Source organism: Dama dama, chromosome 29 (assembly GCF_033118175.1).
Source record: "Dama dama isolate Ldn47 chromosome 29, ASM3311817v1, whole genome shotgun sequence".
Classification (NCBI taxonomy): domain Eukaryota; kingdom Metazoa; phylum Chordata; class Mammalia; order Artiodactyla; family Cervidae; genus Dama; species Dama dama.
The window spans coordinates 55,747,989-55,775,949 of NC_083709.1; the positions used below are offsets into that span (position 1 = coordinate 55,747,989).

The 27,961-nt window shown below is 40.9% G+C and overlaps 1 protein-coding gene across 3 annotated transcripts in view; it reads left to right on the forward strand.

Moving 5' to 3' along the window:
- The first annotated feature begins 3,444 nt into the window (after positions 1–3,444).
- GDA (guanine deaminase) overlaps positions 3,445–27,961 on the forward strand; it is a 107,709-nt gene continuing 83,192 nt past the window's right edge. For all 3 annotated transcript variants that reach the window (XM_061132308.1, XM_061132309.1, XM_061132310.1), the window contains exon 1: positions 3,445–3,639. In XM_061132308.1, the coding sequence (XP_060988291.1) occupies positions 3,517–3,639 (123 nt within the window). In that variant the 5' untranslated portion in view covers positions 3,445–3,516. The remainder of the gene's footprint in view (positions 3,640–27,961) is intronic.

Genomic DNA, 27,961 nt, shown 5'->3' on the forward strand with positions numbered 1-27,961 from the left:
CTGGTCAGAATGGCTGCTATCAAAAAGTCTATAAATAATAAATGCTGGAGAGGGTGTGGAGAAAAGGGAACCCTCTTACACTGTTGGTGGGAATGCAAACTAGTACAGCCACTATGGAGAACAGTGTGGAGATTCCTTAAAAAACTGGAAATAAATCAGCCATGGATTTACATGTATTCATATCAATGTATGACAAAACCCACTGGAAAAAAAAATAATAATAATAAAAAAAAAAAGAAAAAAACAAACAAACAAACAAACAAACAAAAACTGGAAATAGAACTGCCATACGACCCAGCAATCCCACTGCTGGGCATATACACTGAGGAAACCAAAACTGAAAAAGACACGTGTACCCTAATGTTTATCGCAGCACTGTGTATAATATCCAGGACATGGAAGCAACCTAGATGTCCATCGGCAGACGAGTGGATAAGGAAGCTGTGGTACATATACACCATGGAATATTAGTCAGTTATTAAAAAGAATGCATTTGAATCAGTTCTAATGAGGTGGATGAAATTGGAGCCTATTATACAGAGTGAAGTAAGTCAGAAAGAAAAACAACAATACAGTATATTAATGCATATATATGGAATTTAGAAAGATGGTAATGATGACCCTATATGGCAGACAGCAAAAGAGACACAGATGTAAAGAACAGACTTTTGGACTCTGTGGGATAAGGCGAGGGTGGAATGATTTGAGAGATTAGCATTGAAACATGTATATTATCATATGTGAAAGAGATTGCCAGTCCAGGTTTGATGCCTGAGACAGGGTGCTCAGGGCTGGTGCACTGGGATGACCCAGAGGGATGGGATGGGAAGGGAGGTGAGAGGGTGGGTTCAGGATGGGGAACACTTGTACACCCATGGCAGATTCATGTCAATGTATGGCAAAACCACTACAATATTGTAAAGTAATTAGCCTCCAATTAAAATAAATTTTTAAAAACTTGACATTTTATTACATGTAATATATCCCCTATTGTTTTTTAAAACTTGATAATATTCTACTAAGTAAATGGATTCTAATTCACTAGACTCAATTGTTGGACATTTAGGTGACTTTCATTAAAAAGTAAATTAGTTGTATTTATTTTAGGAAACCAATACATCTTTTAGAAATATTTAATTGATTCCACTTTTACAGTAACAGCGAGACATTTTCTTTTTTTTCTGAGGTTTGTGTGTATGTATTCAGATCAAGAGGATGTTTTAGTATTCTATCTGTTGGGACTGCAAGCAGGGAGTGTGGTCTCCATATCAGAAGAAAGCAACAGGGAGAAAGGGCTGACACCTCCCAGAGGCAAGGGCAAAGCTCTCAGTTTCCTAATCTCAGGGCTTCTTAATCTGAGTTATTGGCAGGATGATCACCCAGCTTGGTGTGCCTGGGACTGGCAGTTTCCTGCACTGTGAGACTTTCAGTGCTAAAGGAAAGAAAGTCCTCATGAATTGGTCCTCCTCCACCTTGGTAAGGAGGAGGTGAAGGAATTGAGAAGGGAATGAATCATTTCTATAAGCTACCCTTCATCATAAAAGCAGAGATTCAGAGAAAGCCTGCTCATGCATGGCAATGTGAAACCCTGATACTTTATGAAGGAGCCAAAATAGATATTTATCTCAAGTTACTTCTCTGCTCCCCCAAAAATCATTCATTCATTTAATATGTAAGAAATACCAGGCACTGTTCTAGGCATAAGACGCCTGGTTTTGCGGTACTTTTATTGCTCTGTGTGTCTGTGTGTGTGTACTGGGGGAAGGGAAGCAGAAATAAATAAAAAAGCAAAAAATAAATGAAATTAGCTATGATAAATGCAATAGCAGAAACAACTTAATGCAATAGAAACTGCGAGGGATAGGGTTGTGCTATTAGCTTGGTGTTGGAGGTAGATTACTCCAAAGAGCTGACATTTGAGGCAAACCAGTGATGAGAAGGGGCTTCCCTGGTGGCTCAGTGGTAAAGAATTTGCCTGCCAGTGCAGGAGACTTGGGTTTGATTCCTTGGTCAGGAAGATCCCTGGAGAAGGAAATGGTGACCCATTCCAGTATTCTTGCCTGGGAAATCCCCTGGAGAGAGGAGGCTGGTGGGTTACAGTCCATGGGCTGGCAAAAGAGTCAGACATGACAGTGACTACGAGGAGCCAGTCAGTATCCACAGGAGGCATTAGGGGCAGAAGGATCCACATGTGCAAATGTCCTGAGTGGAAACAAGTTGTTCTTCCTGGAGGAACTTAGGAGAGGACTTTGTGCACATGCTGTAGGGGAGGACTGCTGACCTAGTCTCAGTCTTAGCAACCACCCAGTCCAAGTTCCATTTTCACAAACAAGGATGATAAGGATGCTGACTTGCATGGACCATAAACTCTTGATTCCTAATTCAGCACTCTTTCCACTAAGCCATGCCACACTGCCATTTCTAATAACGTGGCTTGCATACTTAATTTTCTCCCCCTGTACAACTGGAAGTAAATCAAAGAGATTCATTTATTTTAGGTATGAGAAAAATTGGAGTTGTTTGTGGGTGGACACAAGGGCCACCACATTGGCCTCAGGTGAAGAAAAGAACTCTTGGGGTCAAGATTAACCTCCAGTGGTGGGACCCCAGCAATTCTGTAGGACATGCTTCCAGAACATCAGGTTAAGACAAATTCTGCAGCCCATGGAAATGAAAATGAAACTGGTTGGTAAGGTGAAAGAAAAGTGAAAGTTGTGTCTGACTCTTTGTGACCCCATGGACTGTAGCCCACCAGGTTCCTCTGTCCATGGAATTCTTCAGGCAAGAATACTGGAGGGGGTAGCCATTTCCTTCTCCAAGGGATCTTCCCAACCCAGGATTGAACCCAGGTCTCCAGCACTGTAGGCAGATTCATTACATTTGAGCCACCAGGGAACCTAGGAATACTGGAGTGGGTAGCCATTCCCTTCTCCAGATAGGCAGCCATAACAGACCTGTCGCCCTGGCACTGAACTTGTGCCAGGTAAGACCTTGTGGTTGAAAAAGTCCAGAGTTGAGCCACAAATAGCTAAGAGTTTAAAGGGCAAAGAAAGCAGGTAGATGTGACTCTGGGTGTGCCAATTAAAGAAAGGCGGAGGAGAAAGCAGATGCAGTGATCAATTAAAGTTACAGGGCTGGAATCCTGAATCCTCCAGCTCCTCCCTTCATCTCCCGCCCTCTGCATGGGCGACAGCCACCAGGGGTTAAAAGAATCGCGACGTGAGCGGGGATTTTGGAAAACCAAAGAGTTAATGTATCAAAAACTAAAGCAGGGGAGGAGAGAAAGACTGGAGCCAACTCACGGGAGACAAATCCTATTGGCATCGAGGAGGCAGGAAGCCAGCCCCTGGGCGCGGCCTGCAGGGGGCAGGCGATCGCGCGGGGAAGCGGGGGCAGGACGAGGCCGGAGCGGGTGCCGACTCGGTAGCTGCCCGCAGCCACAAGGAGTCCTCGCCGCGCGTTCGGCCGGCGCGCCCGCCTCCGCCCGCGAACTGCGCGCTGCGCTCCACCGCTCACATGTGTGCTGCCCGGATGCCGCCCCTGGCGCACATCTTCCGAGGGACGTTCGTCCACTCCACCTGGACCTGCCCCATGGAGGTGCTGCGGGACCGCCTCCTTGGTGTGAGCGACAGTGGCAAAGTAAGCGGGTGCGGGGTCTGGCGCACCCCGACGGGCGGGCGGACAGGTGCGAGGAATCTCGCCCGGTGAGCCGCGGACCCCGGAGTTAGCTCGGCGTGGAGTTGAACTTAAGGGTTTGGCTCTTTCCGGGAGAGCCCAGGCGCTGGGTTCGTGGGCTGGACTGGAAAGAAAGTGTTCCCAGGTGCTGGGAGATGGAGAGTACGTTTGGTTCCATAGCCGTGCAGGCTTCGGTGGAAGGGGGAGCGAGGCTGTACCCTCTCAAATCTTGAGATCATTAATAAACTAGCACCTCGCTTCATTCATTCTCAGGCTCCTGGCATAGTGCCTAGCACCGCCTAGGCGCTCCGTAAATTTGATTGAATTTATTGTGAACGAAATAATAGAAGGGTCATTTGATCAGTGTTGCTGAGCCCTTTCAGTGCATTCGAATAAGTTAAGAACTGATTTCATTCACCTGATTATTCAGCAAACAACATATTGATACTAATGATCCAGACTAGAGAACTTGTAATACTAGAAAGGATAGTCCGAGAGAAATTTACCGCCTCACCGCCCCCTCCCCCCACCCCCAGCCATTTGCATCAAAACAAGCAGTTCCATTTTAAGGTTCAAAATGTCTTCTATGAGTGTATCTTTCGCACTTCTGTTTCCAAAAATCAGGATTTCTACAAAGACGTAGGTAACTTGAGTGTTCCATGCACAGCAGTGTTAACTGTATTGGCAGTGGCCTGGCAAGTTTCAGAGGAAGCCATTCCGTTTTTAGGAGAAAAATTAAAGATAGAGATGGGATATTTTTGAGCTTTTCCCCAGCTACCGGTTTAGTTAGCAAAAGTACACATATTTGTGACTTGTCAGCTTGAAGATGCTATTCCTGACTAAGGATGCTTCCTAGTCAGTCACAGTTTTGAGTCATGACTTTTACATTTGGGGATAACTAAACCCTGTTTTCTTATGGTGCTTAAAAATCTATACTCTGTATATTCAGGGAGCCTGCTGTTGTGTTTCCAAGGTGATGAGACTCAGATCTCCTCCAATTGGGAAAACTCCAGTAAAGCCCGTGGCTAATGAATTGTTGCCTTGGGTACTTGACCCTCAAGTTTCAGGGACCCCTTAGGCTTGGGGCAAGTCCCCAGAAGCAAAGGAAGAGAGACTGCTAAACTAAGGAAAGATGAGAGGTATTTGCTTAATCACAAGAAGCTGTTCAACAATTAGGTTTCTTTTACGTTCTACATTTCCATTTCCAAAATTTGAAATGGTAGGATAGCAGGTGAGAGAATTGGCTAGTGGATTGCCTTTAATCAGTGGTAAGGAGGAAGAAAAGGAAGTAATTTATCTAAAAAATTTACCTTTCCTGGGGGTTGTACAGAAGAATAAAAGAGTGTCCTGAACATGCAATTAGTAGTTGAGTCAGGGAGTCTATTTGTAACTAAGGAGCATACTGAAGTTATAAATTTAGAAAAACGCCATTCCCCCACAAGAGAAAATTAACTAGGAATTGCATACAAAGGTAAGTTAATCAAGTGGATTAGATTTACAGTATAAAATGCACTAATCGATCAATTGGTAACTGTGTATCCCTCTCCTCTCAGGTGCAAGTAGTTGATTCCTGATTGTAAAGCGTGGACTTGTCACGTATATATTAAGACTTGATTTCCCTAATTTTGAAAGTGGGACTGCCTGGTCTTTAGAGTTGCTGGGATAAATATATTATTCATTAAAAAGTTTTCAAGGTTCTTACAGAAAATTTTATCCCCACAAAGTAAATAAATATGCAGAATCATCTTGATCTTTGCATTTTTACTGAGCACCCAAAGCTGTTTCCAAACCTTGGGATGAATCAGAAACATCTGGGGTGTTTGTTAAAATGCCATTTCCTGGGTATCATCTTCCAGAGAATGTGAATCTGTAGATCTGGAGTAAGTCCTTGGAAGTGGCATTCACAAAAATCCCAGGAGATTCAGGCGTGGGTAGTAGATGGATTGCATGTTGGGTAACCTCAGTATATAGGTTGCGTGATGGAACTAGTTGTGGGGAGTCTTGGGTGCTCAGTTCTTCATTTCAAGCCCTGGGCTTGTGTAGCATCTCAGAGAGAGGGGACATGATTTCCCCTGTCTTCCTTCTCCCTTCTCCACCTAATCTTTCATTTTATTAACTTCATTTAGGCCCAGAGAATGATAATGGCTAGCTATTTTTAACTCATCAATTAAAACTCATTCAAAATTAATTTTTAAAAAATTCTCTAGTCAACAATTTAGTATTGGGCATTTTGAATTGAGTTAGTTTTTCTACTTAAGGAGCATGTAGCATTTTGAAAGAGAAACTCCAGCATGTGTGATTCATTTGCAGATAGATAATTGTGAGACACTGTGTGCTCACATATTACTAAATTGTTTAATTCTTCCCACTGGGTCAGGTTGACTAAAGATAGGTAAAAGATGTCTTGGGTCTTTAAAGCACATTTACCTGAAAGCAAGAGCGAGGAAGAGAATTGTTTTGGAGGTAGTATCTTGGGGTAGTAGGAGTAAATCCTATGAAGACCTGAGTTCAAGTCAGGTCTCTACCACCTACCTGCTCAAAGCCCATGGGTGAGACATTTAACCTCTCTGAGCCCCAGTTTCTGCATTTGTAGAATGAGATTTACTTTTGCTAAATATTAAATGAGATAATGTATGAAAATGCCTGTCACTTAGTGGATACTCAACACATACCATGTTCATTTTGTCCTCTTACTTCCCTCCGTGCCTAGCAAATCCTTAACCTCTTGCTCACTGTAGTGTTTTTGCATATCTCCACATGGTGGTATTCATGCAGGTGAACGGGTGGCGAAGGAAGCTCGGCCCACGGTGAATTGTGTGCGAGGTGGGAGGTCACTGGACCTCTGGTGTGCAGCCTCACTGCTCATGCCACTGACCCTCTGGGAAGAACGATCTAAAGAGCATTTGCTGCCATGTTTCCTAGTACATTAATTACTTCCAGTATCTCTTTTATTCTTCAATGTGATTATTCCCTCTTAAAGTTGGGAAAGTTGAGACTTGAGAAGTCATGCATCCAGAAATGGGTTTTGAATTAATGTGACCAAAGCCCACATTCTCTTTACTAGAGTAGCCCACCTCTCTGAGGCACAGTCACTGACCTCAAAGAACATGCATGTTGGCAAGGAAGCTTAGACTTGTACTTACTGTAAAAGTGGACTGCTTCCTGAGCGAAAGACTGGGCTCACTGCTGGAAATACACTGATGAATGAAATATGCAAACTCTGCCCTGCCCTTGTATGACTGATCATTTAGTGATTAACAAAATCTGTTATTGACCTGTCAGAACTTGAGCTAATCTGAAGGTGGGGTTATCTAAGATCATGGCATCAGGTCCCATCACTTCATAGCAAGTAGATGGGGAAACAGTGGAGACAGTGGCTGACTTTATTTTTCTGGGCTCCAAAATCACTGCAGATGGTGACTGCAGCCATGAAATTAAAAGACGCTTACTTCTTGGAAGGAAAGTTATGATCAACTTAGAATATTAAAAAGCAGAGACATTACTTTGTCCACAAAGGTCCGTGTAGTCAAGGCTATGGTTTTTCCAGTGGTCATGTATGGATGTGAGAGTTGGACTATAAAGAAAGCTGAGTGCAGAAGAATTGATGCTTTTGAACTGTGGTGTTGGAGAAGACTCTTGAGAGTCTCTTGGACTGCAAGGAGATCCAACCAGTCCATCCTAAAGGAGATCAGTCCTGGGTGTTCATTGGAAGGACTGATGCTGCAGCTGAAACTCCAATACTTTGGCCACCTCATATGAAGAGCTGACTCATTTGAAAATACCCTGATGCTGGGAAAGATTGAAGGCAGGAGGAGAAGGGGACAACAGAGGATGAGATGGTTGGATGGCATCACCGACTCGATGGACATGGGTTTGGGTGAACTCTGGGAGTTGGTGATGGACAGGGAGACCTGGCGTGCTGTGGTTCATGGGGTCACAAAGAGTCGGACACGACTGAGTGACTGAAATGAACTGAATTATATGCTATGTGTTTAATATTCTTGAAAACTGGATCCTATGGCCAGTGATGAAGTCACAAACAACACATTCCAACCACAGTTCACATTTTATTTCAGGATTTAGCACTTAAGGTCAAGTTCTCTGTGTTGGCAAGGTAAACAGAGAAACTGTTAGTGACTTGCTGAGTGGGATACAGCTAGGAAGGAATGGAGCTGGGATTTGAATCTAGATCTGTTTCTTCGCTAATATTTATTATTTCTCTGGATTTGATTTTAAATACCCTGGGTATCATTTCAGCCATTTGAGTACTTAATTCTCTCAGCTAGCCTCCTTCCTTTCTGGGCTTTGAACTCTAGAGAGCAAAACCGTGACTCATTTAGTAACCAAGTCCAGAATCTCCTACTGTGCTCCTGTTAGTCTCCTGATTCCTTCTCTGTTGAAACTGTGCCGCCTCTTTCTTGGTCTTTTCCTTCATCTTTGTTTGCTCTGTTCTTGTCATTAAAACATTCCTCAATTCTCAGTACCCATAAAATCAAAATCTGAAAGTACTCCCAATCTACAGCCTTTCCACAACCAAAACTTCCTGAAACAACGCCAAACTGGTGCTTCTTAATCTAAGGAAGGAGATACTTGTGTTTTACAGAAGAGTTGATGAGATGTTTTTTTATAGGCCAACAGAGATGGATTCAAAATGAACCTCAGATTCTTTTTATAATAATTTTCTTTAACTAGTTCATCCATTAACCTCTTACCTTTTCCACAGTTGTTTCAATGTCCACATATGCATTTTTCATCAGATCTCAAAAGAGTCAGTGACTTCTGAATGTAAAAAAAAAAAAACCCTCTAGATTCTCTAATCTTGCACCTCAAAGAGGATCATTTCACCTTTTCAACATCTCTGTCTAGGCTTTATTTAAATGCTGCCACTGATTAATATACCTACCCATTTGGGTCCAAATAATGTTACTTTCCCCCTCATTTCTCAAATTTTAAGGGAACCTTAAAATGAGCCCTAGCAACACAAATCATTGGAAAGTCCAATATCAGTAACTTGATGCCTTTTTTCTTTCTGTAACTCTGCAAGGATTCTTGGAGACTTTTATGATCCAAGCATTCATTCCCTCCCAGATTCAGTGTTTATTATAATTTCCCAGGTGCTGTTCTTGTTCAGGGTCTATAGCTGTGAGTAAGACAAAGCTGCTGCCCTTTTGGAACTTTACTACAGTTTCAAAAAGCAATGTTCCAGATATCTCATTTTTAAATGAGGGTAGCCGCTTGTCTCTATATCCATGGTGGCCATGGCTTCCCTTTGTGACCACATGATGCTATATTTGGCTTCTGATCCCAGACATCTGTCTGTTATTACTGTTCTGTCCAGGCTGGGAAAGGCTTTCCCTAAGGTCAGCTCAGTGGAAACTCCACACGCATGAGCTCTGTTTGTTCTAGAACAACTCATGCAGATTGCTGTGGTCACACTGGCTTTCATATTTAGGTTCCCCTCTAGAGAGGAGAACAATGTGTCATTCTTTTCTGGTGTATCCCAGGCACTAAGGAAACAAAATACAAGGTAAATTTTTAGCTTTACAATAATAACTTTAAAAAAAAATTTATTTATTTATTTTAATTGGAGGCTAATTACTTTATAATATTGTGGTGGTTTTTATGATACTTTTAAAATGAGTTCCATGGTATATTTAAATTATGATTTAAAAAGTTTGATCCATTAAATGTAAGTAGCACATTTCTTATATTAAGCAGTTTTGCACTAAAATATTATGGCCCCCCAACGTGAAGAGCCAACTCATTGGAAAAGACCTTGATGCTGGGAAAGATTGAAAGCAAAAGGAGAAAGGGGTGACAGAGGATTAGATGGTTGGATGGCATCACTGACTCAATGGACATGAGTTTAAGCAAACTCCAGGGGACAGTGAAGGACAGGGAAGCTTGACTGCAGTTCATGGGGTCACAAGGAGCTGGACATGACTTAGTGACTGAAAAACAGCAACATGAATAAAAAGGAAATAAATTTTGTAAGTCATCTTCTTTAATGCATGGGCTTCTAGCCCATAATGCTGGGTTGTAAACTCATAGACAGGAGGTACACTGATGGTTTTAATGCTCATATTAGAAAGTAAAAAGTGAAAGTGTTAGTTGCTTAGTCGTGTCTGACTCTTTGCGACCCCATGGACTGTAACCTGCCAGGCTCGTCTGCCCATGGAATTCTCCAGGCAAGAATATTGAAGTGAGTAGCCATTCCCTTCTCCAGGGGATCTTCCTGACCCAGGGATAGAACCCGGGTCTCCTGCATTGCAGGTGGATTCTTTATGGTCTGACCCACCAGGGAAGCCCCACTATAATAATACTGAACATTTATTAGACACTTGTTGTATTCTAGGTTCTGTGCTCAGTGTTTTACAAAGCATAATTCTGTTGATTACTGTATGAGATGAAACCGTTACCGATTCCTGGTTAGGTTCTTTCCTTACCTGGTTTTTATTTTCATCAATAAAGAGAAATTTCTTTTTATAGCAGCAAACAGAAACTTTTTTCATTGGCCAAAGAATGGAAAAGGAGGAACTCATGCTCTAAAAGCACCTCTCCTCATCACAGGCAAGAAGAGCTTTCTACAGCAAAAGGCCAAAGAGGTTGTGGGGTACAGGGACCTTTTATCATCCTACCTGGTGGAAATAGGTGGCAGTTTTCCAGAAAGCAGCTCATGCCTCTTTTCAGCCCTTGTGTGGTCCTTCAGTGTCTGGTCAGAAGTGGGTCTAACTAGTATGGTGCAGGCAGGCAGAGATCTTGTTACTGTGAAGTGGTAATAAGCTGTAGAGAGACTTTTGTCCCAATTTTTAAATTCAGCTAGCTTATGCCATTGCTAGCTGATTAATTAATTAATGCCATTAATTTCTTGTCATTAAACCCTCCTGTTTTAATTATGTAAAAACTAGAAGATACAGTCAGTTTTTGGTTTTCTCATTTGCTATGGGGCCTCCCAGGCAGTTCATTGGTAAAGAATCTGCCTGCAATGCAGGAGATGCGGGTTCGATCCCTGGGTGGGGAAGATTCCCTGGAAAAGGAAATGGCAACCTACCTCCAGTATTCTTACCTGGAAAATCCCATGGACAGAGGAGCCTGGAGGGCTGCAGTCCATGGGGTTGCAAAGAGTTGGGTACAACTTAGCAACTAAAACAACAACAACAAGGGGATTTACCAGCAGTGGTGGACTTTTTTACATGTGTGTGTGATCAGTTGCGTCCACCTCTTTGTGACCCCATGGACTATAGTCCATCAGGCTCTTCTGTCCATGGAATTCTCCAGGCAAGAATACTGGAATGGGTAGCCATTTCCTACTCCAGAGGATCTTTCTTGCCTAAGACAGGTACACTTTTGCTTTACAGAGACAGCTTAGATACATATTAAGGACCCTTGACATGCTTCCCTGGGTGACAAAACTTTTCCTTATTTTATTGACAGGGAAGCTGAGACTCAGAGTGTTAATCCTAACTCTGAAATAAACATCTAATTACTGTACATTGTGGAGGAGGACATGGCAACCCACTCTAGTATTCTTGCCTGGAGAATTCCATGGACAGAGAAGTCTGGCAGGCTACAGTCTGTGGGGTTGCAGAGAGTCAGACACAACTGAGTTATTAACAAAACATACGGTACATTGGATGACTTTGCTGTCCTAAAGCCACTGTGTAGCCCTTTGTTTTCAGGTAGTCAAATGGCAAAATTATAGGAGCCTCCTGTACTTAAATTGTTAGTACAAGTTTAATCTCTAAGATTAAAGGTGAAGACAGATTCTTCCCTTCTGATACATTTTTAAAGATTGAGTAGTAGGGAATTCCCTAGCAGTTAGGACTTAAAACTTGACTGCCGAGGGCTGGAGGGCTGGTTGGGGAAACTAAGATCTCATGTCATGTGGTGTGGCAAAAAGAAAAAAGGTTGAGCAATAACTGTTGATCATCTCCCCCAGAGTCCCCAGGACATTGTCTCCTACCTTCTAAAAAGCCTCACCCTTCTCCTTTATGAAAGCATTATTTCATTGTCTTTATTACACTAACTCATTGACTCTAAAGGATAAATTAAATTTAGTTATACTCCTCATTGAGATCTGTCTTTCAAAATCTTTTGATTGTTGTAGTTGGTGCCTCTGCTTGTGACATGCTGACTTGTTTTTTATGAATTAGTTATTCATTGTTACCTGAAACCATTTCATAATAAGTACACTTCATGTTTTCTCATCGTGGTTCTGCTCAGGTTGGCACCACCATGAGACCTGCTTATAGAGGCACAATGCTTTTTCTCTTCTCAGGCTGTTATTGGGTTTTAAAAAATTATTTTGACAAAATGAACTTTCCTTAGTAACCTCCACTTGGAAACTCAACTATATTGATCTCAATTTATCAACCAGCTACTGATAACATGAATTAAAAAAAAAAACTTTGAAAGCTAAACAATTATAAGGTAATTCTAATTTAAAGTGAATTCTTTTAGACTTACATATACTGATATATGTATAGGACTTTTAAGAACCCAAGATTTCCCAGTAGTAAAATTAAAATGGACTGAAAAAGTGTGCCATATAATCATACAGCACCCTCCAATCACCCACACCCTTGTATACATGCACACAAAACACATTTCTGGAAGGCAATATTAAAATTAAAAACCAAAATAACATTTACTTTGGTAGAGTAGGAGTGGAGAGTTGGGGATGTGAAGGAGAATTTTCATAGTCCACTTTATAACTTTCTGTATTATTAGTTTGCTGTGTTTTTTTGTTTTACTTTTTATAACTTTCCTTAAAATTTACCATTTGAAGTATACAGTTTAGTGTCATTTATTACATTCACAGTGTTGTACAAACATCACCACTGTCTAGTTCTGAAATATGTTCATCACTCTAAAGGGAAACCCATTAACTGTGAAGCAGTCACTCTGTATTCCTTCTGCTCTTTCACCTAAGAAAGTGAAGTTGCTCAGTCATGTCTGACTGTTTGTGACCCCATAGACTGTAACCTACCAGGCTCATCTGTCCATGGAATTTTCCAGACAAGAGTCTTGGAGTGGGTTGCCATTTCCTTCTCCCGGGGATCTTTCCAAACCAGGGATCGAATCCAGGTCTCCCGCACTGTAGGCAGACACTTTACCATCTCAGCCACCAGGGAAGCCTAGCAACCGCTAGTTTGCTTTCTATTTCTATAAACTTGCCTATTCTGGATATTTTATATAGATGGACACATATAATATGTGACCTTGTGCCTGGCTATTTTCACTTAGTTTATTGTTTTCAAGGTTCACCCATATTATGGCATGTGTCAGAACACCATTCATTTTCATGGCTAAGTAACAATCCATTGTATAGATACAGTATATTATGTTTAATGCTTCATTAGTTGATGGACATTTGAATTGTTTTCACCTTTTGCCTATTGTCAACAGTGCTACCATGAACATTCATGTGGAAATTTATATATATATATATATATATATATAAATGTTCAGTTCAGTCACTCAGTTGTGTCTGACTCTTTGCAACCCCATGAATCGCAGCACACCAGGCCTCCCTGTCCATCACCAACTGCCAGAGTCCACCCAAACCCATGTCCATTGAGTTGGTGATGCCATCCAACCATCTCATCCTCTGTCATCTCCTTTTCCTCCCGCCCTCAATCTTTCCCAGCATCAGGGTCTTTTCCAGTGAGTCAGCTCTTCGCATCAAGTGGCCAAAGTATTGAAGTTTCAGCTTCAACATCATTCCTTCCAATAAACACCCAGGACTGATCTCCTTTAGGATGGACTGGTTGGACCTCCTTACAGTCCAAGGGACTCTCAAGAGTCTTCTCCAACACCACAGTTCAAAAGCATCAATTCTTCTGCACTCAGCTTTCTTTATAGTCCAACTCTCACATCCATACATGACTACTGGAAAAACCATAGCCTTGACTAGACGGACCTTTGTTGCCAAAGTAATGTCTCTGCTTTTTAATATGCTGTCTAGGTTGGTCATAACTTTCCTTCCAAGGAGTAAGCGTCTTTTAATTTCATGGCTGCAATCACCATCTGCAGTGATTTTGGAGCAAAAAAAATAAAGTCTGACACTGTTTGCACTGTTTCCTCATATATTTGCCATGAAGTGATGGGACCGGATGCCATGATCTTAGTTTTCTGAATGTTGATTTTTAAGCCAACTTTTCCACTCTCCTCTTTCACTTTCATCAAGAGGCTCTTTAGTTCTTCTTCATTTTCTGCCATAAGGGTGGTGTCATCTGCATATCTGAGTTTATTGATATTTCTCCTCACAATCTTGATTCCAGCTTGTGCTTCCTCCAGCCCAGCATTTCTCATGATGTACTCTGCATATAACTTAAATAAGCAGGGTGACAATATACAGCCTTGATGTACTCCTTTTCCTATTTGGAACCAGTCTGTTGTTCCATGTCCAGTTCTAACTGTTGCTTCCTGACCTGCATATATATATATATGTATAATTTATTTATCTGGCTGTGCCAGGTCTTGGTTGTGGCATGCTGGATCTTCAGTCTTCATTGCAGCTTCAATCTTCGGGATCATTAGTTGTGACATGTGGGATAATTTTCTTTTTAGTTGCAGCATGAGAACTCTTGTGATATGTGGGATCTAGTTCCCTAACCAGAGATCGAACCCCAGGCCCACTGCATTGGGAGCATGGAGTCTTAGCCACTGGACTACCAGATAAGTCCTGGCTCGTGTGCAAGTTTTTAAAACCAGTTTATTGTTCAAAGTCATTTTATGGTTCCACATTGCTTAACTGTGGGATAAACCTAGGCCTGGCCTTGCTGACTGATTGACCCACCTTTCATATTCGTTATGCCTTTGTGTCTTTGTTTATATTTCTTCCTCATCTTGTAACTGCTGGTTGAATATACCTTTGGAAACTAATTTAAATGTTACTTCCTCAGTGAGGGTATTGCCAACATTGCTCCCATCCTTCTGTTTGCAGAAGGCTCCTTTGTGCCTCAGTTTCTGCTTGGCACCTCTTTGTGGCCCTTACTTTATTTTGTGAGTCTCAACCTTAAAGACAGGGGCCATGACTTGATCACTTTTATTTTCATGACTCCTAGCAGCACATAGTAGGCACGCAGATGAATATTTGTTAGATAAACAGTGCTTGGATTTATTTATTTTTTTAACTGCAGGATAACCAGGTTGGAAAAGTTCACTTTAAGATCAGCAAAATGTACAGCCAGCTAAAAATATCTTCCAAATAATTGTTTGAATAAGAACTCTGGGTTTTTCTAATTTGGATGCTTAATACAATGTATTTGGCCACTGGGAGCTATAATTAGTTTCATGTCCTAGTGAGTAATTAAGGACCCTGAAGAGCAGATTCTAATTGGAACTCTGAGACCTCATAAAGTTCTCAAATGCCTTTAACTTGGACTGTGTTAAGGATCTGGAATAATGTAGATTACATAGGCCTGTTTACTCCCTTTGGTTTTATATTATGGTTTGTTAAGTGTTCACTTCTTCATAAAATGGTAATTTACTTGAAACATGGCTTGTAAATTGCCACTTATAATGTACATTCCTGGAACATGGTAGAGCCTCCATAAACAATAGCTCTTATTATCCATCTCCTGCCCCTCATAGTACCTGATGCTTTAGCCCAAAATCAGCATTCAATAAACGCTTCTGAGTAAAAGAATGCATAGAATGGGCTGCTATACTCTGTACATTATTCCTTTTGATGCCCAGATATTCCTGGCTGTGTTGACAGGAAATAGCTAATCAATCTTCTCAGCTGGTTGTAGTCAATATGTGTGAAGGTGTAACAGAAGAAGTAGCATTGTTAATGCCTTCCAATACTGGGGCAGATTTATTACTTTGTGCTCTTTGACCTGGAAGTTGTTTCCCTCCTCCCCTGTGGAAGGTGGTCTTAAATAAGCCCTGTTTTTTTTTTTTTTGAAGTGCAAAACACAAGGAGAAGCCTTTCCAGGTCCCTGGGACGTGACCCTCCAGTTCCAGCAGGTGGACTCACTAGCCCTGTGGGGCTAAGTGCACTTGGAGCTTGTAACAACTGACAATGGCTGATGAAGAGCAAAGACTTAGGGGGGTTTAGGATAAAATGGTGAGCAAAGGAAATGCTGATACAGCCTTATTTTTACTCAGAGTCAATAATGAAATGAGCATGGATAAGTATATGACCTCTACAAAGGAAAAACGCAGAGAGATATGGAGGTGTGAAGCAAGAGGACCTAGCTTATTTTGAGGAGGTGCTTGAAGATGCATCCCTAAGGAAGTGACATTTGATTGAATTTGAAGTCTAAATGGAAGTTAACTAGGCAGAGAAAACGAGTGGAAAGGCCATGTAAAGACCCAGTGGGGTAGAGGAACTAGGAACCTGTAATAGACAATAGAGTAGAAACACATAAAGCAAGAGAGGTAAGCAGTAGCCACGTCAGTTTCTTTGTAGGCCTTTCTCTTCATCCACAGGCGATGGGAAGGCAGTGAAGAGTGTTAGGTAGAGGAATCTAGATCAGATTTGCATTTTAAAAATATATGAACAATCACACCTGTCAGAATGGCTATCATAAAGAGACCTCTGCAAATGACAAATGTTGGCAAGGGTGTGGAGAAAAGGGAATCCTAGTACACTGTTGGTGGGAATGTCAATTGGCGCAGCCACTGTGGGAAATAGTATGGAAGTTCCTCAGAAATCTAAAAAAGGAATTACCAGCAGTTCTACCCTTGGGTATGTAGCTGAAGAAAACGAAAACAGTAATTCAAAGAAAGGCTTGCACCCCAGTGTTCATAGCAGCATTATTTATAATAGCCAAGATATGGAAGCAACCTAAGTGTCCATCAACAGATAAATGAATAAAAAAGATATATATGTAGATATATAGAAATGAAAATAAACAAACCATATATATATGCAGAGTGGAGAACAGACTAGAGTAGGCCATGATTAGTGTCTGTAGGAGACAAGTTGGAGGGTAATTGCAGTGAACTGTGAAAGAGACAGGTAGGTGGTAGTAGAGTTGGAGAGAAGTGGGTGCATCTGTGAGACAATAAAGATTCAAAAAACTCAATGAGATTGGTTGACAGGTTAGATATGGATTGTGGGGGACAAGCTTCCCCTAGATTTCAGACTTATATAACTGGATGGATATGGTGGACATCGCTGAGTTAGGGAACAGAGAAAAGTCAGATCCTGAGGTCTCTTCTGGTCATACTCTGTTAAGGTGCCCTTGTGACATCTACATGGATATGTTAAGTAGGTATTGACTTGCAAGTCTGGAGCTTGGAAGAGATTTTTGAGTAGGAGATGATGGAGTAAAGATTGAGAACAGGAAGTAGATTAACTCCAGTGGTTGAGCTGGAGTGAAAGAGAGTGAGTCAGAGAAAAGCACAAGAAGGTGATATCATAGAAGGCAAAGGATGAAGATATTTCAAGATGGAGGGGAGTAGAACAAATGTGACATGTTTCTGAGAAGGAGAAGTGGGATGATACTGGAAAAATATTCAGTGGATTTAGCAGCCTGAAATTATTGTTGAACTTAGGAAGACTTATTTTGGTGCAGAGAGGGTGGCAAACAGCTTGGTTTGGGTTTTGGAATGGATGAAAGATAAAGAAATACAGATAGTGATCGTAGACAACTCTTTTGAGATAATAGATATGTAATATTTTTATTTATTGTAAAGTGCTCCCAATAGTAATAAAATACAGATAAGTTACATGTGTTTTATTCCCCCAGTTAAGTTATTTGAGAGCTTCTCTACAAATGTTTGTGGTTATAAAAGGTACATAAGCATTCTTATATTGCCCATGTACAAATATTGAATTTGAGTGGATGCCAAAGCATTGGCAAACGTATGCGTGCCAGAGTTTAGAAGTAGTTGTGCTTAGTCGCTCAGTTGCATCTGACTCTTTGTGACCCCATGGACTGTAGCCTGCCAAGTTCTCCTTAGAAGTAGTTACAGCTTTCCTAATAATCATTTTACAACCTTATTTCAGAAAAGTAATTTAACACCTCAGTGTCATTGGACCTCTTGATCCTTAGTCAGTATTTTTGTTTTAAAGTGTGGGATGCCACTAGTAAAGGCATTTTCATTTTCTTAGGATCAAGCATGAAGGCAAAATTTTTCTATAAATTTAAGATTATTTTGAAGTTAAAGCAAACAAAAGCAGGTGAGACAATAGAAATATATGTTTCCTGTGTGTAAAATTCACTTTGATCCTTGGGAAGCATTTTTGGCCTTCTGCCTTCTCTAAGGCAATTAAGAAAACCTCATCTCCTCCCTGTCTCCCAGGTGATGACTGTGCAGGGAAGATTTAATCCAGATGAGAAAAACAACATATAAATGACTCAGCATTCAAAAAACTAAGATCATGGCATCTGGTCCCATCACTTCATGGCAAATAGGTGGGGAAACAGTGGCAGACTTTATTTTCTTGGGCTCCAAAATCACTGCAGATGGTGACTACAGCCATGAAATTAAAAGATGCTTGCTCCTGGAAGAAAAGCTATCACCAACCTAGACAGCATGTTAAAAACAGAGACATTGCTTTGCTGACAAAGGTCCATCTAGTCAAAGCTGTGGGTTTTCCAGTAGTCATGTATATATGTGAAAGCTGAGTGCCAACGAATTGATGCGTTTGAACTGTGGTGTTGAAGACTCTTGAGAGTCCCTTGGACTGCAAGGAGATCCAACCAGTCCATCCTAAGGGAAATCAGTCCTGAATATTCATTGGAAGGACTGATGCTGAAGCTGAAACTCTAATACTTTGGCTACCTGATGCAAAGAACTGACTCCTTGGAAAAACCCTGATGCTGGGAAAGATTGAAGGCAGAAGGAGAAGGGGATGACAGAGGGTGAGATGGTTGGATGGCATCACTGACTTGATGGAGTTTGAGCAAGCTCCAGAAGTTGGTGATGGACAAGGAAGTCTGGAGTGCTGCAGTCCGTGGGTTCGTAAAGAGTAGGACACAACTGAGGACTGAACTGAACTGAAATGACTGACATTAGTAAGAAAAACTTATGTGTATGAATGGAAGCCTGAATAATCATCCTTTTTTTTCTTTCTCTGTCCAGACAATCAAGTAGGAAGAAGAAAAACAAGGCTTATGCTAGATTTTTGGCAACTGAAATTAGAATAAGGAAAACTATCTGTGTAATCTAGACAGGACTGAATTCTTCAAAAAATGCCACATCATTGTAGATAGAGAAGACAGGGGAAAATATATGGAAAGGGAATAATGTGATAATTAGGACAATACAAATTCATCGATTTACATTTTTCATGTCTTTGAGCTTCCCCATCTTTCTGTCTACACGCTAAATCCCCCAACTTATAATTTACCCATCACCTCCTCCAAAAAACAACCTGCTTTTTCTAGTTCTTAATGATTTTTCCTTTCTCCGAGTTTTCACAGCTCAGTTCATACTGCTAATTTGGTTCTCAGAAACATGCCTCTGTGCATTGTTCTTAGTTCCTATCTGCATATAAATTTTATTTCCTCAGCCAGAAGATAAACTCTCAAAAGGTGAGAATTATTTCTTGTGCATTTATCTGAATACTTAACAGTTTGATGGGTATGTGATGTACATATAAGCAATGTGTTGCCTTGAGTGGTTACCAGGTAAAATGTGTTACTGGACATGACAAAAGGTAGGCCAAGAAGTATACTTCATACAGCTTCCTGCCAAATCTTGGCATTTTTCTCCCTAACCTTTATACCTAGTGATTTGTTTGCCATGCACACTATTACAGGCCCTTGGTGAGCACAGGTATGACTTTCTTGGATGAACTTGGAATATATTTGTAATTTACTGGACGTGTATGTCTGAATTTCTAAAGCATGGTGGTGTGCTGGCCAGTTATCACTTAATCAGCCATTGAGCCCATCTTGTCCTTCAGCATCAACATCTCAATTCAGTTTCTTGCCCTTTTTGTATATGCAGTAACTCTCAGGAAGAAGTTGGAAAAAGAACCCACACTTAGCCTATTTATAAAGTGTTTCAATGTTCTTCATAGCAGTATTATTTATGATAGGCATGATACGGAAACAACCTATATGCCCATCCACAGATGAATGTATAAAGAAGATGTGCTAAAAATATATACAGTGGAATATTACTTAGTGATAAAAGAATGAAATCTTGCCATTTGCAACAGCATGGATGGGCCTGTAGGGTATTATGCTTAGTGAAATAAGTCAAACAAAGAAAGATGAATACTGTATGCTTTCGCTCATATGTGAAATCTGAAAAAGCAAAACAAACATAACAAAACAGAAACAGACCTACAGATATGAGAACAAACTAGTGGTTGCCAGAATAAAGGGAGTGGAGAGAAGGCTGGAATAGATAAAGAGGATTAAGAGGTATAAACTACCAGTTATAAGATAAATAAGTCACAGAGATGTGATGTGTAGCACAGGGAATATAGTCAGTATGTTATAGTAACTTTGTATGGTGCATAATATATAAAAACATTGAATCACTATGTTGTACCCTGGAAACTAATATAATATTGCAAGTCATCTTATTTCAACTACAAAAAAATGATAAGTGACGATGTATTGCTTTCAAATGAGTTTCTTTTTACTAGTGTTGCTGCTGCCCCAGACTATTAATTCCTTGAGGGCAGGGATTTATGGCTTGTTCATATCACATTCCCCAGGTTGGACATATCATCTGGTAGATAGGATGTGCTTAGCAAATATTGAGGAATGAATAAGTAAGAAAATGATTAATTTCTGAAAAAGGTAAAAGATTGTGCAGCATATATTGTGTGCCAGGCACTAGTCTGAACCTTTACATGTACTAACTCATTTAATCATTACAATTCTGTGAATTAAGTACCATTATATCTCCATTTTGCAGATGAGGAAACTGAGTCTCCAACAGTTTGAGAGCCTTGTTCAAGGTCACATAGCTGGAAACTGATGGAATTAGGGCATATGATGTGAATCTATATGGTCTGGTTCTAAGATCTCTACTTTCAGCAGTTCTGATTTGGGAGAGATTAAATGCTGAACTGGTACCAGTACCAGGGATTCCCTGGTGGCTCAGTTGGTAAAGAATCTGCCTGTGATGCAGGAGACCTGGGTTCAATCCTAGGTCAGGAAGATCCCATTGAAAAGGAAATGACTACCCACTTCAGTATTCTTGCCTGGGAAAGCCCGTGGACAAAGGAGCCTGGCAGGCTGCGGTCCATGCAGTCACAAGAGTCAGACATGACTCAGCACCTAAACCACCACTGGCGCTCAGATGGTTCGTGGTACATGAAAACCTTAGGATATATTCACTGGTCTCTTATAAAATTTTTGTCTGCTTTGGCTTTTTGTTTACCAAAGAGAACTCCTAAGGCATTTGGCAGTTTGTCAGTAAACCTTCTAAAGCAATTATGTGTCCTTCCAAGATTACTAATTTGCCAATTCTTACTAAATTAAAAGATGCTTACTCCTTGGAAGGAAAGTTATGACCAACCTAGATAGCATATTCAAAAGCAGAGACATTACTTTGCCAACAAATGTCCATCTAGTCAAGGCTATGGTTTTTCCAGTGGTCATGTATGGATGTGAGAGTTGGACTGTGAAGAAAGCTGAGCGCCAAAAAATTGATGCTTTTGAACTGTGGTGTTAGAGGAGACTCTCAAGGAGAGTCCAACTAGTCCTTCCTAAAGGAGATCAGTCCTGGGTGTTCATTGGAAGGACTGATGCTGCAGCTGAAACTCCAATACTTTGGCCACCTCATGCGAAGAGTTGACTCATTGGAAAAGACCCTGATGCTGGGAGGGATTGGGGGCGGGAGGAGAAGGGGACAACAGAGGATGAGATGGCTGGATGGCATCACCAACTCGATGGACATGAGTTTGGGTAAACTCTGGGAGTTGGTGACGGACAGGGAGGCCTGGCGTGCTGCAATTCATGGTCGCAAAGAATCAGACACGACTGAGCGACTGAACTGAGCTGAACTCAATTCTTACTCAACTCAGTTTTTACTCAGGTGAGATTACTAATTTGCCAATTCTTACTCAACAACACAAGAGAAGACTCTACACATGAACATCGCCAGATGGTCAATACTGAAATCAGATTGATTATATTCTTTGCAGCCAAAGATGGAGCTCTATACAGTCGGCAAAAACAAGACCAGGGGCTCAGATCATGAACTTCTTATTGCAAAATTAAGACCTAAATTGAAGAAAGCAGGGAAAACCACTAGACCATTCAGATATGACCTAAATCAAATCCCTTATGATTATACAATGTAAGTGACAAATAGATTTAAGGGACTAGATATGATAGACAGAGTACCTGAAAAACTATGGACAGAGGTTCAGGACATTGTACAGGAGGCAGGGAACAAGACCATCCCCAAGAAAAAGAAATGCAAAAAGGCAAAATGGTTGTCTGAGGAGGCCTTATAAATAGCTGAGAAAAGAAGCTGAAGGCAAAGGAGAAAAGGAAAGATATACCCATTTGAATGCAGAGTTCCAAAGAATAGCAGGAAGAGATAAGAAAGCCTTCCTCAGCGATCAATGCAAAGGAATAGAGGAAAACAATAGAATGGGAACTACTAGAGATCTCCTCAAGAAAATTAGAGATACCAAGGGAACATTCCATGCAAAGAGGGGCGCAAAATAAAGGACAGAAATGGTATGGAACTAACAGAAGCAGAAGATATTGAGAAGAGGTGGCATGAATACACAGAAGAACTATACAAAAAGATCTTCATGACCCAGATAACCATGATGGGTTGATCACTGACCCAGAGCCAGACATCCTGGAATGCAAAGTTAAGTGGGCCTTAGGAAGCACCACTACGAACAAAGCTAGCGGAGGTGATGGAATTCCAGTTGAACTATTTCAAATCCTAAAAGATGATGCTGTTTAAGTGCTACAGTCATTATGCCAGAAAATTTGGAAAATTCAGCAGTGGCTACAAGACAGGAAAAGGTCAGTTTTCATTCCAATCCCAAGTAAAGGCAATGCCAAAGAATGCTCAAACTATTGAATAATTGCACTCATCTCACACGCTAGCAAGGTAATGTCAAAATTCTCCAAGCCAGGCTTCAACAGTATGTGAACCATGAACTTCCAGATGTTCAAGCTGGTTTTGAAAAGGCATAGGACCAGAGATCAAATTGCTGACCTCTGCTGGATCATCGAAAAAGCAAGAGAATTCCAGAAAAACATCTATTTCTGCTTTATTGGCTACACCAAAGCCTTTGACTGTGTGGATCACAACAAACTGTGGAACATTCTTAAAGAAATGGGAATACTAGACCTCCTTGCCTACCTCCTGAGAAATGTGTATGCAGGTCAAGAAGCAACAGTTAGAACTGGACATGGAACAACAGACTGGTTCCAAATTGGGAAAGGAGTACGTCAAGACTGTATATTGTCACCCTGCTTATTTAACTTATATGTAGAGTATATCATGCAAAATGCTGGGTTGGATGAAACACAAGCTGAAATCAAGACTGCCGGAAGAAATATCAATAACCTCAGATATGCTGATGATACCACCCTTATGGCAGAAAGGAAGAACTAAAGAGCCTCTTGATGAAAGTGAAAGAGAAGAGTGAAAAAAGTTGGCTTAAAAGTCAACATTCAGAAAACTAAGATCATGGCATCTGGTCCCATCACTTCATGGCAAATAGATGGGGAAACAATGCAAATAGTGACAGACTTTATTTTTGGGGGCTCGAAAATCACTGCAGATTTTGAAATTAAAAGATGCTTGCTCCTTGGAAGAAAAGCTATGACCAACCTAAATAGCATATTAAAAAGCAGAGACGTTAGTTTGCCAACAAAGGTCCATCTAGTCAAAGCTATGGTTTTTCGCAGTCGTCATGTATGGATGTGAGAGTTGGACTATAAAGGAAGCTGAGTGCTGAAGAACTGATCCCTTTGAACTGTTGTGCTGGAGAAGATGCTTGAGAGTCCCTTGTACTGCAAGGAGATCCAACCAGTCCATCCTTAAGGAAATCAGTCCTGAATATTCATTGGAAGGACTGATGCTGAAGTTGAAACTCCAATACTTTGGCCCTCTGATGTGAAAAACTGACTCATTAGAAAAAACCCTAATGCTGGGAAGGATTGAAGGCAGGAGGAGAAGGGAATGACAGAGGATGAGATAGTTGAATGGTATCACTTGATGGACATGTATTTGAGCAAGCTCCGGGAGGTGATGATGGACAGGGAAGCCTGGTGTGCTGCAGTCCATGGGCTTGCAAAGAGTCAGACATGACTGAGTGACTGAACTGAACTGACTCAAGTTTTCAGAGACACTGTTATGCTGCTTCATGTCTCAGCTTTGGAACCAGGGGAGTAGACATTGGCTTTGGGAGTGGGAAAAACTAAGCTCGAGTCAGTGCATAGCTGCCATTCTCATCCAGGGGAGGGATTTGCAAGACCAGTAGCTGGGCTTGTTCTGAATTTCTTTTATTAGCTTCAAGAGTTGGGTTTGTTGAGCTAATAAGCAGGCAGTTCAGAGAAGTTCACAATATGTTAACCATGTGAAACCTAATGTCAGGTATATTTAGAGCTACCACGGAGAACAGAGAGAAATGAGGGAATATCAGTCACATGGAACATTTCTGATTGGACTCAGATTTTAGTTTTTACATCTACTTTTTTGGACCTAGAGCTGCAATTTGACTTCCTTTGGCTGCTCTGAATGTATATTCTCTAGATGGCCACCCTGATTTCTTTACATTTTTGTATCGGCTTTTAAATAGGCTTCGTAAATCAAATCTTGGACTAATTGTCCTGATGTAACTAATTTAAATATCTCCTCCCAGTCACAGATACAAAGTCTTGGGAGGTCTGTTTGGCAGAAACATATGGAACCAAAATTTTGCTTTTCTTCTTTCATCCAACTCTATATGTAGTCAATCTGATTAAAACAAAAACCCAGAAAAACACGTCAGACTAGTGACCTCACACTGGAATTAGAAACTGTGAAACACTTGATTTTCCAGGGGCATTAGGAAGGTCTTTGTTAGTAATGTGATAGAAGAGAGACTGAAACAAAGAGGTTTTCAATTTTACCACATATGATAGAAAAAAGTATATAAAAAGTGTATCTTCTAGCTCTGAGAACAGGTGAAGGTCCCTGATCTCCCAGTAAAAGCTGCTCTTGTTGCTTCATACAGCTGTATCTCAGTGACCAAATGGGATGAAGAGAAATGAATTGTGATTTAAACAAGCAGAATGAAAACATTAAGAAGTATGACATCAAATAGCATTCTCTGGTTTCCATAAAAATACAATGGGAAAGTTGTATTAGACCCACAGGTTTGACTAGTGAATGCTCTGCTCATGAAAACACGTAATTATCCCTGTGCTCTTGTTATGAACCAATTGCGGTAGCTTGGGTGCTTGCTGCTACTGCTGCTAAGTCGCTTCAGTCGTGTCCGACTCTGTGTGACCCCAGAGACGGCAGCCCACCAGGCTCCCCCGTCCCTGGGATTCTCCAGGCAAAAATACTGGAGTGGGTTGCCATTTCCTTCTCCAATGCATGAAAGTGAAAAGTGAAAGTGAAGTCGCTCAGTCGTGTCAAACTCTTGGCGACCCCATGGACTGCAGCCTACCAGGCTCCTCCATCCATGGGATTTTCCAGGCTAGAGTACTGGAGTGGGGTGCCATTGCCTTCTCTGTTGGGTGGATGAGGGGGCATTAATAGAATCCTGTTTGGCAAAAATGACTCTCCTAGTACTACATAATCCTGTTCAGCAAAAATGACTCCCTAGTACTATATAGGCTTCCCTGGTGGCTCAGACTGTAAAGAATCTGCCTGCAATGCAGGAGACCCAGGTTCAATTCCTAGGTTGGGAAGATCCTCTGGAGAAGGGAATGGCAACCCACTCCAGTATTCTTGCCTGGAAAATCCCACAGACAGAGGAGCCTGGTGGGCTACAGTCCATGGGGTTGCAAAAAGTTGGGCACAACTGAGCAAATAACACATGAGTATTATATAAAGGATATAGAAAGAAGCAAGGACTATACATAAAGACTGAAAGAAAAGTAAAACTCATCCCTCTTTCACTGAGTACAGATTTCTTAGAACTTAATAACAGGATTTTTGTGGAGCTTAGTATTCAAAGGAGATTTTATGAATTAAATATTGTAACAAATGTATTAGGCCAGAAGTCAGAACTGCTGAACTAGAGAATAGTTCTACTGCCCGCAGGATTGTGTGATCATGGGCTCATCAGGATCCATTGCTTGTCTTCCCTCCTTGTCTGTGAAGTGGGCTTGGAGATATGGTCCTCCAGAAAGGATTTTTATTTTCTTCTGTTGGGAGCTTGGGACTGTTGGGATCACCATGCATTTTGTCTGAGATTACTAAATAATTTTTACTCATCATTCCTTTTTTAGCCTAAAGTCTCTTTTTAATCTCTTTCTTTTTTTAAACCCTTGATACATACATTCCCAGTGTCCTGAAAGAATGCTCCCTAAAAAGTCTTATGTAGCATTGAGTTACTTGTACCTTTAGAGTATCTCATCCCCCTTATTTATGGAAGCAGAAATCACTGGCAGTGTGAAAAATGCTTAGTCTATGTCAGGCATTCATTTGAACATTTTACTCACGTTATCTCAGTTAATGACAATAACAACTTTATGTGTGTATGTGTTCAGTCGTGTCCAACTCTTTGCGACCCCATGGATCATAGCCTGCCAGGCTCCCCTGTCCATGGAATTTTCCAGGCAAGAATACTGCAGTGGGTTGCCATTTCCTTCTCCAACTTTATGAGGAAGTTTATGAGGAACAATTTTATGAGGAAGGTAATATTTTTATTCTTATTTTATGAGTGAGGATACAGTGGTCTAATGAGATTAAGTAATGATTTGCCAATGTTACACATGTGATAAATGCTTGAACTGGGATTTTGAGAGATATACCAAAAAAAAAAAAAAAAATCCATGCACATGATAAATTCCAAATTTACAAAAGGATAGATGTAGTGGCTAGCAAGTCTTGTTTCTGTTCCTATCTTCCTGTCTCCTAGACATGACAGTGTACCTCCCAGAAGACAAACACTATTACTAAACTATTACTAGTTTCTTATGTATTTTTCTAGAGATTGTGTAGGGCATACAGAATCTAATATATATATTTTATGTATTCAGATACTTAAATATTTTTACATAATCACTTCTCCCACAAATGGTGGTACACTAAATGCACTGTTTAATGCTTTGCTATATAATGTCAGCCCTTCATATTTTCAGGTTCTCATCCAGAGATACATAGCATCAACTCTGGGACTTGAGCATCTCTAGAGTTTGGTACCCTTGAGAGTCCCTGAACCAATACCTGTGGATACTGAAGGATGACTCTTGGATATCCTTCCATACCAGTACATAAAGATTTGCCTCATTTTCTCACTTTCCCACAATTTTCCATTGCAGAGATGCACCAGAATTTATTTAACCATTCCCTGTGAATGAGCATGTAAATTATTTCATCTGTTTCACTGTTATAAACAGCATGGTGCTGGGATGTGAACTCAGATAAGCTGACTCCTGATCCTTACTTCTTTGCCAGCCTTTTCATTTGCTTTCTAGTAATGAGTTTCCTCTATTCTGCAAATGATGATGAAAGACATTTTAAAGTTTCATGTTTAAGGACAGGCCTTTATCAGCCACTCTCTCTACTTTGAAACTCCCTCCCTCTTTTTTCTTCTTGTTTTGATTCGTTTCTTCCAACCTTTCTGTAGACATTTATTTGAGCTTTTTTTGTGTTTAGCACTTTGGTGTCAGAAATACCAAGGACGAAGAGCATTACTGTTAAGCACTTATATTAGCTTTCTATGGTGTTATTTTTTGGGGCTCCAAAATCACTGCAGATGGTGATTGCAGCCATGAAATTAAGACACTTACTCCTTGGAAGGAAAGTGATGACCAACCTAGACAGCATATTAAAAAGCAGCGACATTACATTGCCAACAAATGTCCGTCTAGTCAAGGCTATGGTTTTTCCAGTGGTCATGTATGGCTGTGAGAGTTGGACTGTGAAGAAAGCTGAGTGCTGAAGAATTGATGCTTTTGAACTGTGGTGTTGGAGAAGACTCTTGTGAGTCCCTTGGACTGCAAGGAGATCCACTCAGTCCATCCTAAAGGAGATCAGTCCTGGGTGTTTATTGGAAGGACTGATGCTAAAGCTGAAACTCCAGTACTTTGGCCAGCTGATGTGAAGAGTTGATTCTTTGGGAAAGACCCTGATGCTGGGAGGGATTGGGGGCAGGAGGAGAAGGGGATGACAGAGGATGAGATGGCTGGATGGCATCACCGACTCGATGGACTTGAGTTTGAGT